Here is a 12,048-nt window from a genome sequence, read left to right on the forward strand (position 1 = left end):
ACATACCTGCAGCGCGTCGGTGTAATATCCTTAGGTTTGTTTCTGTAACTTTATTTCTACACCCACGTTCATTGTGAAGTCAAAGCATCAGTGCTGGTGCTGTACCGATCTGCTCTCGTAGAAGTTGCTCGTGAGCTAGTGATGATGTGGCTTTTAAACACAGAGTTGTATTTGCAGTACTAGAGGTGGGAGAGAAGGAACCGTCGTTCACTTTGCAAGGACAAGGAGGGGTATTTCTAGTGCCTCTTTACAGTGTAGTGTAAACAGTCACCTCGCCAAATACACGAGCCTACTGCTGAGTCTGAGCCTCGCTGTCTTCGTGCATCTCTCCCTGTCAGTACCTGGAGCAGCAGCCGAGCAGGACTAGGAAACTGCTGTCTCCTGCAAGCAAGGCCAGCCATGGGTAACTGAGGAGGGTACGGGAGCAATGGGCGCGTTTTACCACTCTGCTGCCATGCAATGAATTTCCATGTGTCAAAAGCTGCTCTGAGTTATCTGAAATATTTCAGTTTTTTCTGTGCCATAGGTCTGTTCTGAACTTTGTCAACACCCCTTGACTTGACATCAAGGAAGATGTTAATTTAAAACCAAAATCGTCACTTTCCTTCTGGTTTTTGTGAGCATATTCTGGTAAAATTTACTTTCAGATATGGTGGGTAATCCCTTCCATGCTGTCAGAAGATAAAATCATGCAGAGAAGCCCCTCCCCACTCCCAGAAAACCCTCCACATCCTATTTAATTGACGTAAAGTGGGACTTTGTAGTCAGTAAGAAACTGCAATGGTTGGAAGAAAACAGAACTTTCGCTGCAGTGCTGGAAGGGACACCGCAGAGGAACTATTGTTTGTGCAGTGACATGCCTGGGATCAAGAGAGGTATTCCTAGAGCCCGCTGTGGCGTTAGCTGTAGGCAGGGGATCAGTCTGATGAATAAACCCCTTGTTCTGAGGTAGGTTACACTTTTTTCTCCCTTTTCAGCAACAATTATTTGATCAACAAGCGTGAAAGCTCCTGTCTGCAGCATGAAAGGGTAGAAAGCAGTTCTGCCAGAAAGCAGGTGATCCCAGAGAAAGAGAAGCCTGGCCATTTGGGGCGAGAGCAGCTCCTGGCTGGCTGGCACATAGGTGTCCTGCGAGAGGAGCCCGGGTGGCGTGGGGACCGTGAGCCTGGCAGCCCGCCTCCCGCGGCACTGCGCCCGCTGCCACGTCCCAGCCTGGTAAGGGCAGGCAGAGGCTGCGGGGCTGCAGCCCGCCGGCCCTTGCCTGGTGCCCAAGGCCCAGGAGGCTGCGCCACGTCCTGCGAGTGTTTGCTGTGGGGACGGAGGGGAAGGACACAAACTTTCTCTCTTTGCTCTCCTGAGCCAGGCATTGGAAATAAAGGGTTAACATATTAATTATGACATACCACAAAATTATTAGCTTCGTCTAACACAACAAAGATTTCATCAGATACTTTAAAAAGCAGGGTTAGCTCCTCCCATTTCTTTTTATAGCCATGGATTTTAAGTGCCACCGGGGACAAAAAAAATGTGGGCGAGAATCATCTGAAACGGGATACTTTTCTATGTAAGGTTTTGAAATGCCAAAGTTGATTTAAGCAATTCTTCAGCTGTGCGTTTTGTGACGCAATGTTTTTCTGCCCCGTTCACGATGGGCTGTGCCTGCCTGCATCTCCCCCCGCGGCACCGGCTCGGGAGCCTTTGGTCGGGACAGCTGTGGCATGCGTGCTGTTTACCAGCTCCTCAATATGGACAAACAAAGTTTTCATTCCTGGGCTATGGAAAACTTCTGCCGATTAATCCACGCCCTCTCTCTGGGGAGGAAAACATAATAAACACTAATGTCTCTTCACCCTTTTATGCCTCATATATTAATCACCTGCCAAGGGCTCATGGCTTTTCCCTGTTCCAGTTTGCATTTGCCCTGTAACTACTGGGAGGAGTCCTGCTTGTCTATAAAAAGCTGCACTTTGCCAAACATTGTAACAGAACCGAATTCAGGGATTCACTCACCCCTCCTCTGCGGGAAGAGAGGACCGAGCGCAGCCATGTTCGGGATTGGGAAGAAGCTTGCTGAGGAAGCCACGCAACAAGCTGAAAGTGCTGCACAGGCGGCAGGTAAATACAAATTGCTGCTTTCCCTCCCCCTGTGCCTCGGGTGTTAAAGTATCTGCCCTGCTCCCACCCTGCAGCTGGGAGCAAACCTGTCTCCTAGGCATGAACTCTAGAGCCACTGTCCTCGAGGGTGCGGTCAGCACGTCCTGGAGCCCGCAAACCCTCTAACACTATAGTAAATGAAGGACCGGTATTAACTGCTGGTTTCCCACAACTTCTTCCGCTCTGGCTTTCAATGCGTGGGTCTCTAGATGATGCACTGAAGAGAGAAGGGGCCAGTGGAAAGCCCAGAGTGGAGGCAAGGCTGCTTATATAGGGCTCTATTTCCTAACATGAACAGCCATGATAAATACAAGTTTTATAATAGTGTAGTGGATTAGTTTTCCTGAAGACTTTGATCTGCTCGGTGCTGTACAAACACGTTGCAGTTAAGTCAGCTCCCCTCTGCTGTCAGTGCTCCCGCCCTGCCTGTATGGCAGCCGCTCACCCCACCGACCGCGGTCACAGGGGCTCAGGCACCCGAGTCAAGTTTACCCCTGCAGAGAGGCTTGCTGAATTGGCCCCAAACGCAAACAACATACCACTTAGATGAGCCATTGCTAGTGAAGCTTTAACACCAACAGAGATCTGGACTCGGGCGATTCCTGAAATGTTTCTGCCTAGTATAATATGAGTAGTGGAGACCGTTTCGTATTTCTTCACATGACATTTTGGTAAACTCTTGAAACCAGACATTTGTCCGTGACTTCAAATGCAGTAGAAATACTACTTGCAGGTTATGTGCCCAGTGAAGCAGGTGGAAAGCCTGCTACTATTTTACCCTCTATCCTTGGTTCAGTTTGTTCAGAAGATCAAAGATGCCTAATCCCAGACCCATTCCCCCCTTTTCCAAAGTTAATTCTTAAATCAACTATTTTTATGCTGAAGCGTGAAAGAGGAACACCAGGATGTGGGAAATTGGAGGGTAACAATCCATTTTTATTTCCAAGTGAAGATTTCTTCATTTTCCTTTTGATGTACAGCAGTCAACATGCAACAAATGCATATTTCTGGAGGCTTTTTGATGTTCCTAATGTGTTTTTTTTTAATGTTGTGGAAACATTATCCATGGCTTTCTATGCTAGAAGACTAATATGGATGTTTTACAAGTGGTATTTGTCACCTTGAAGGAGCTGAGTAGTAATCTCAGTGTTCATCTGATTGAACTAAGTGTTTAGGAGTCAACAAACTCCAAGAGCAACGCTTTTAAATAGCAGCAGCAGTCCTTCCCCTTCTGTCCCAATCACTTGAGGCTGAACTAGTTCTTCAGCCACCGGCAGTCTGAAGCCTTTTGCCTGAACCCCACACCTCTTCCCAGCAAGTCCTGTGCCACAGCACAGCCCTTCCAGCTAGAGTTGGATCCTGGAACAACAACTGGAGCTCCCAGGCACTGGCCTGACTTTGGCCACTTCTGTGCCATCAGCCTGTACCTTGATGATGGGCAGTAAATATGCAGCACATGATGCCGAACGTGTGTCACATCAGTGTCAGTACTGCACCCACTCCTGGGAGTATTATAAATAGAGGTACCCTCCAAATCCTCCTTTAAATGAAAACAAAGGGGGGTTTTATGCCAGTTTTTGACTAGAACAAGACTGTCCAACTGGTGGCTGTACAACTACTCATTACCTCACCTCTGAACTACTTCTGTTGTGCCTGCATGTGCCCTGAAGGTGCAGGCCCATGAGCCACTGCCGAATGCAGAGTGGCACAACTGGGCTTTGCAAGTACCTAAAATTAGCACCTACCTATGGTTCCTGAAAAGGGCCATGAACTCAGCTGTGACCTTATGAGCCACCTACATCATTCACCAGTTAGGAAACTGCAGCCAAAGATGATGCGTGATGGTAACTAGCATGTCTTTAAAGCATTAAAAAGTGTCCTATAAACGCAAGGTGAAATAGGCCGCTGGTTTTTACAAGACACTTAGTGAAATAACTACTGTTGAAGAGCCATTCAATCCAAGCTTGAAGAACTTTGAAGTTTTAGACACTCCTAGTCCACTTAAATGTCCTTCTTCACCTCTGCGCTTCTCCCTCATACAAAGTCCACCAGGAACCTGGCTTGCTCTGTCAGGCCCCCCTCCCTTCTGTTGTGCAGAACACATCAATGTGGTGGTGGTGGGGTTTTGATAGGTAGTATTTGGAGCCAGGGGAATAAAACAAATACAGGTTCAGCTGAAGGCCGTTTGCCCTCAACTTTTATTTGACCCTTGTCAGCAAGACTTCCCTGATCATAGCTATTGGAGGCTGATCACCCAAATATTTATCACTATTTTGTAGGCTGCAGTTCCTCCACTTTAAGACAGCACCTTCTCTTGTTCTTCATGTCTCGATAAGTCTCCTCTGTTGAACATTTCCATGCCCTTAATAAAAACTAGTCTGGTCTCTTACAGAATACAGTTTTCTCTAGCTACAGGAGAAGTATTAGACTGTACAATAAACTTTGTGCTGCCCCACAGCATGCTGCTTCCAGGTACCAGGCATCAAGCTTTCTGCAGTTGGTGAGAGAATCTTTACCAACCAAACTGCCCAAGCCTGCTCTTGGCAAATCCTAGCCAGGGTCAGTAAAAGGAAGGTTTCATTGCACCTGATTATCTACCAGGGTTTGTTTCCTGACACTGTAGGTGACACAGATTGTAACTTCCAGAATCATCATCCATATGAAGACACACAACACAGGGTACAGACAGCTTCCTAATAGCATCTCTCTCCCACTGGATGAGGGTGCCCATACTTCTAGAATCATTTTTCATCTTCTAGCCCTGAAACATTGAGTGAACCCTTCTGAAATGTGACTACTGAGTTAAGGGGAAGGGTAAAGACTGCTTTATTTACACTTGTTTCTCTCCCAATTCCAGTTAACACGGTGGGCCAGACTGTGCAGCAAGTAGTGGAACAGGCCAAGGATGCTGGTCAGAAAGGTACGGTTGTGACTGTTTACCTCAGTAATGGCATGTCAGTGAAATCCCAGACAGGTCCCCCAGCCCTGCCTTGGCCCACACTGGGTGGGAAAGGGAAGGGTATTGCAGTGATGCTACAGTTACCTTTGTTTTTCTGTTTTAAAAGCTCTTGACGAAGTCTACAAAGTTGCTGAAACTGGTGAAAAAGCTGTAAAAAATGTAGCAAATCAAGCAACTTCGTGGGGCAAAAGCTTTGGACAATGAAGACAAAAATGCACCACCGCTGAGGTTTTTGTAAACAAGTTTCTATGACATGTACTTTTAAATAAAGAAAATACTTGTACTCTACCTGGCTTGTGTGTACTCCTTAGGAATCCTTTGGTTACACATATTTAAAAAAACATTTACAATTTCTGAAAGACTGGATTACTTCACAGGGCAGACAGCTAAAGCTGTGCTATGCTATTAATGCAGACAAACACTGTCTGTTTTTATGAGCTAAGGGACAGCTCAGAGTGGGTGCAATGTAAAGCCAGGGACTTGAGATTTGGTCTCTCCCATTTTGTCACCGAGTGCAAGTTGTGATCATGTGTGCAAGTAGCACAAAGCTGAGCCCCTAACAGCCATTACAAGGTAATCTGTGACTGTACTTGTACTTCTGGTCTCATCTATAAAACTGCAATTAGCTACTGTGCTGATGAAGACTCAAGTGTGTTTAAGGTATACATAGCCACTGTAAAAGAGCACTGTGGTACTCAAACTAATGCTAACAGCAGAACAAGGCATTGCAGAGCATTACCTCACCACTGAACTGCTTGACACTGCCTGAGCTGGATCACTGGTACAACTTCACATCACTTGATGTGTAATGCGGCACGCAGTATGGCAAAGGAGTTGTTTGCCACACTTCAGGGCTCCGGTCAAACACACAGATGGACAGTAGTCAAGCAGGAGCTGGAAGAATAAGAACTGACCAAGTCTGGGCTGTAAAAAGACAAAACCAAAGCACAAAACCCTGCATGCACATGAACATACAGTGAGAAGGGAAGAAATGTCTTGCTACTGCAATGAGTAAGGGATCTGATATTACAGGACTCACCAGGTACTAACAGAGTAATTTACAGGTCACTTACTTGGCATCTTGAAATCACAGCAAGAATTACAATTGCTTCAACACTTCCTCCTGATGGTGACAGTTGCAATCAATGAAAACAGATGCAGGTCTGAGTTCTTTACTGGGATGAAAAATGATTGTTCTACTTGCTCTTCTGTATAATAGAGATATTTTTGTGTTTAGTAATTTGCAGGCAGCAGGGAACCCTAAACATTGTAGTTGTTATCCTTATGAAATTCACCTGCAGCTTTAGAGTACTTACTGAGCCACTATTCAACACAAACCAGCTACGTAAATCAGGATTTAATACTGCATAAGATATTACAAATACCTGCTGTGGTAAGGATGTGGTTTGCTCTAGGTAGCGTGGTTCAGAGCGGGCTGAAATCTGTGCTTAAATCTAACTTCAGGTACTGACTGTCTCCCTACCACGTTTCGTGGTGAATGTCTAGTGGCATGTGAGCACAAGCAGTGACAACATTGTTAGCTGGAAGATAAAACTTGTGTGTATGGGTATGTACATGTAGGAAGAGGAGCATTCCCCGAGAAGTTTGGCCTAACACCTAATTGAACAGACAGTAAAAAAAAAAGCCGGTACAGTTACACTTATAACCTACATCCCAGAACGTGACTGCTTTCTTCAACTGGGGCTAAGAAAAGGCTAGAGCTGTTTTGCACCCAAGCCTCTCAAACCACATTAACTCACAGTAACTGTAAATTTTACCACTTTTTTCTCTCTGCTGTTGCCAGGTCTTGAGAGGTATGTGCTACAAAATGTAATAAGGAACATGCGTTTTTATTTTTTTCTTAACTGTCTGATCACATTGGGACTGAGCCCAGTAAGGCTCGGCACCAGTGTAGCCTTAATGTACAAGACCATTTCCAAACAGGCTACCACAAGAAGTCTGGGTTCACTGATAGTTTGGTTCCTGCTTTTAGCTACAAGCAAAGGGCAAATTGGCTGATGTGCTATAATTTTAAGTCAGACTCCAAGCATCAATCTCCTTAGGAATCTCAGCTCTTTGATAGAAAGTATCCTAAGTTCTCCTTACACCAGCCTTTGGATATGCTCAGATTCATGTCTCGCAGGCGTCTGGCACCGACTCTGTTAACAAGAGGTTGGTGACCATTGCAATCAAGTTGGCTGAGGAGAAATCCCATCAACCTGAAGGCCTCATCTCTGGGATTGGTAAAGTCATACCTGGTGGTAGGTCTACTTTCTTTCAAGATGTTTGGGGAAAAGTGCTAATGTGTGCATGTAGAAGAATATAAGATGTTAATGAATTGGGGAATTCGGGTATTGTGCAGCTTCTGGCTTTTTTTCCTTCAAACTGAGTAGGAGGCAGAAGATAGCCCAGTTAGCTGTCTATGCCAGCTTTCTATATGCTCCAACACTGAAAGGGTCCCAGTTTTCAGGTTTGTGCAGCCAAATTAGAGGTGCTTTACTTGCTGGAGAGCAAATGATCGGGGAAGGGAGGGAGAACAGCAGTAAATTAGCCAAGTCTCTTCACTGCTACTGTGCTTTGCTTTCAACTCTGCTAGATAACACAACTCAGCTTTTAAGATACTATCTCTTTTCAATAATACAACTATATTTATTTGTGAGTTTTTAGCAGCTGAGTTTTGGTGCAAGTAGGTTACAATTTGTCAGTTAAATTGTTACAGTCTTAGTTTCATCTTACTATCCAAAATGTTTACAGAAAAACTGCACTGAAAAGTATGATCCAAGATACAGATCTGGTGTTTAAAGATCCACACCTTAATCCACAGTAATTCTTTCATGCTCAAAGGATTCTCATTTTTAAAAAATAAATGCCATTATAGATATACAATGTACTTAAGTGAGTGGAAGTACTTTTATAACCCTGGGTATCATCATACATGATGGAGTAGCCACTAGTTAAATGCATCACACAGGTTTATCGCTCAATGCTAACTACTAGAATAGTTCTTCACACAGATTTGAGAGGATGCAGTAAAGACCTGAAATGACTTACCTAATACATCCAACTTCAAAAGTCTTGTTGACAGGCAAGTTCAAGAGACCGAGATCTGTATTAGTGAGCCTCGTAGGACAACTCAGGGACAGTACCTTATCAGAAGGCATGTAATTAATAAACAAGTGTGCTGTGAAGATTCACAGACTGATTGTAATTACAGAAAGCTATTGAATGAAATAGAAAACAGTAATACACCAGCATAGTAGGTTTGGAAAGGTCAACTTTTTTTAATAACTGCTCTTCTCTCCAGGTTATGTCATGCAGTTACAAAGTAGTTAGAAAAAAAGCATGAGTTTCTGGGAGGGACTAGTTGTCTTTTAAAAAAAACATTCATATTCATTACATAAATAACATCTGGCACTTCAAGGGGACTCCACTGGACAAAAGCCTTACACTTTAGAAACTGTGCTTGATCCAATATTGTGTTGAGGTCCATTTCATTGTACTCTAATATGTTCAAAACTTTCAAGACCTCCCGATGGAGGGGGGGGCTGTGTGTGTTAAAACAGTGGATTAAGTCTATAGCAGCATTGTAGCTCCTCCGTAGTTTAGCCAATGATTTCTGGGTTCAGTTTCACTTTAGTTGTTCACTGAGGCAGTATCTAGTTTTCAGAAAGCCTCTGAAAGGAAAAGACTGAAAAAGAATTCTAAAAAACCTAAGTACGTTTGCTTACCAAATTCAGACTACCCCTTTTTTAAAAAAAGGAAACAACCTATAGTCAGAATAGTTATGTAGATACTTGGTTAAAAACATAACTTGAGTTGCTCGATAGTTTCAGCTTATAAAAATATTAGTCTGTCACCTCTACATCACGGTGATAGTCAAGCTAGCTTGAACAAGCAATAAAAGGCAGTCCTATAACAGCAGCACAGTTAAAGAAAAAACACTGCCTAAAGAGAATCAGGCCTGAAGCTTTACTACAAATGAAAATTAGACTCCTATCAAAGTTAATCCCTGCTGGAGGCCCATTCTTCCTTTGACAATGCCACAGCATTGATCATACAAGGCCTTACTGAAAGTGCCAAAGCCAAAATTACATCATTTAACAAAAGTGCATGAAGTAATAATGAGCTAAGTGCTCACCTAGTACAGTATCTGATCTGAAGTCTGAGAAGTGGCTCAGGTGGCAAGACCACTCTTTCATACATAAAATGTACCATTTTGTTTTGTAGGCGAAATACCCAGAATGGCCCCCACAAGTGCAGATGAACTGTTATCTTCAGATACATACTTGTGTACAATTTCCTAGTCCATGGATTTTTATTGTAAAAAAACTAGTTTGGACTGAAACTAATTGAGAATAGAATCCACTATAATGTCAGAAGAAAAGAAAATTTTGTGGTTACATGTAAACTGTGATAAGCTTTCTCAAGAAGAGGGTACGTTAACGGCGAGAGGGATGGGATACAGTAAGGAGCGGTAATGGCCTGTTTATGTAAAGGTCAGACCAGCCTCATTGTACACTTTGAAGACTTTCTCAATTGCATTGACATAGGCAGCTGTTCTCAGGTCCAGACCCAGGTTGTACTTCATGGCAGTACGCATGATTTGCTGAAACAGAAAAGGGTATTTGTGATTTCTGCAAGTTTCCCTATAGGAACTACAATAGAGTTTGCTTGGAGGATCCAAGTTAGGAGTAGAGCCGCTAGATTTGGTATCAGAGCTCCGACCCTTGTGGATCAATTCTAAAATTTCTTGCTTCCCCTTACAGGTGAGATCTGAAAGGGAAGAAAATCTTTCCCAGATTACTACAGTGCCCCTTTTCAGGTCTTGGATCCACATGTACCTCAGATACAGATAGAGACAAGATGCCTCAAGTAGTCTTTGCCCCACTAATTAAAAATACTGCATAGAGGGATTAACATAAAACTGCTGATGGTAAAGGGAAGCACTCTTAGGTATGCGTCCCAGATTAGTCAGGTACAAGACGACAACTAAAAAGTTTCTAATTACTACAGCTTCCACTAGAAAATACTTCCTGATTTCATGTATTAGGCTCTAATGTTTACTATACCCTGTTAAAGTTCGCCATCCTGGCACAGAGCAGAAATACCTCATACTCACAGTGCCTTCCATTATCATCAACTGTTTATCTACTGCTTTAATTGCAAAGAAATTCTGTACAACCCATTCAATAACTGTCACAAAGTCATGTAAGTTCTTTTTCCTGTAAGTATATTTACTAATGCAATACTTACCCGGGCAGAACGCTCCATTGTATAAGCCAACCCAGAGTGGACAATGTCTTTCTCAGATGCACCCTGGAACAACAGGGAATAAAATCAGCATTTAATCCAAAACACAAAAAGGTACTAGTCCTGTATTAGGGACAATGACATGTTGGATTCCCATAATTACGGAAGCTTGCTCGCTCATTTTCTTCTAATGACTGGTGTAAGAATCTAAATCACCTTTACTGCATTACTTCAAGCGCTAATTATGGTCAATCCAATTCTAAAACCTAAGATGTAAGCACTGAAGTCTTTGATATGCCTAGCTTCTAGATGCATGATGCTAGCATTTTTATATTGATGTTGTAACTACTGTTTTCAGCCTTCAAGAACACACGGTAAATGTTAAAACATAAAAGCTCCCAAGAGTTAGTAACCTATAGAAGCTACCTGCAATTGTTTTGAAGCCAGTCAGGTTTTAGGAAGGGCATAGATCCACAATTCACATACTCAACTATTATCCCTGAGCAACTCCAGAATAACTTCGTTCCCATTAAAGTTTAAATACACAGAACAATAAATAATTGAAGATAGCCTGAATTAGGATGACTGAGTATCAGCATCAATTCCATCATCCTGACTGCTGTAATTTACTAATAATTTAAGACCTGGCTTCACAAAATACATGCTTTCCTTCGAATACCAATTTGGGCTGGATGTAGAAATTACTAGGCCAGTTTCTATGGCTTGTGTTTAAGAGATCACGGCGATTGCTTTAAGCCACAGAACCTATCTACCATGCTATTCATTTAGCCTAACATTTACGAAAATGTTAGCTTCATACTGGATCAGGCTAAAGTCTATTCCTGTCACCTCACAGTGGCCCAAGTTTACATGTGCTTCCCCTGATTTCTTCTTGAGGAAGCACGGTTTAACGTTTTTCACCACTCACTGGAGTTTTTCCCCCAATGATTTGTTCCTTCTCCTCCTGAACCCATGTTTAAAAAACCAAACTGACCAACCCTTTTAGCTTCTATACATCCCTAGGCAGAGCGTGGCACATCTTAACTGTCTGCTGTGCTAGGAACCATCCCTGTTCGTCATTCTGCGCCTCACTCCGCTGGTTTTGTTGGAACACATCTTGTTCTCTTACATCGTTCCTTCCAGGGAACAATCTATCCTTACCCATCCATTTTCACACCACTCATTCTATTGATTACTGTCTCCACCTCAGGACTAGTTCAGGCCAATAGTACTTAGGTTAGTTCATTGTTCCATGTAGCTTCCGTATATTTGATTATTCTTGTGATCTTGGTCTGAACTTTTTCCACATCTACGATGTTTTAAGATACAGAGACCTAACCTGCATGTAGTATTCAGAAGGTAGACACACTCTGGATTTACATTGTGGCATCATTAGTCAGTCTTACTCTTTTCCCTTCAGAACAATTTCTAATGCCGGATTTGCTTTTTGATTGCTATGGATTTCTAAGCTTATATTTTGTCATTACCTCCAGATCTTTCATTTGAATGCAAATGGATGAGCTCACAACCCATCATTTTATATGAAAATTTCCCCACCACGTACTGCTACACAATAGACAATAATGAATTTTACCTGACATTTCTTTGCCCATTAATTCAGTCTTAGAGGAACATTCTACAGTTTTTTCATCCAGCTCTTGTCTATATTATCCTGGAGTTACAGA

The 12,048-nt window shown here is 42.9% G+C and overlaps 1 protein-coding gene across 1 annotated transcript in view; it reads right to left on the reverse strand.

Moving 5' to 3' along the window:
* Positions 1-9,599: 9,599 nt before the first annotated feature.
* GLUD1 (glutamate dehydrogenase 1) overlaps positions 9,600-12,048 on the reverse strand; it is a gene marked incomplete at both ends in the record, with an annotated part of 29,715 nt that continues 27,266 nt past the window's right edge. The window contains 2 exons of the mRNA XM_082002051.1: positions 9,600-9,719; positions 10,367-10,429. Of these exons, the coding sequence (XP_081858177.1) occupies positions 9,600-9,719; positions 10,367-10,429 (183 nt within the window). The remainder of the gene's footprint in view (positions 9,720-10,366; positions 10,430-12,048) is intronic.

This window comes from Phaethon aethereus (genome assembly GCF_964289735.1).
Source record: "Phaethon aethereus genome assembly, chromosome: 7".
NCBI classification, from domain to species: Eukaryota; Metazoa; Chordata; class Aves; order Phaethontiformes; family Phaethontidae; genus Phaethon; species Phaethon aethereus.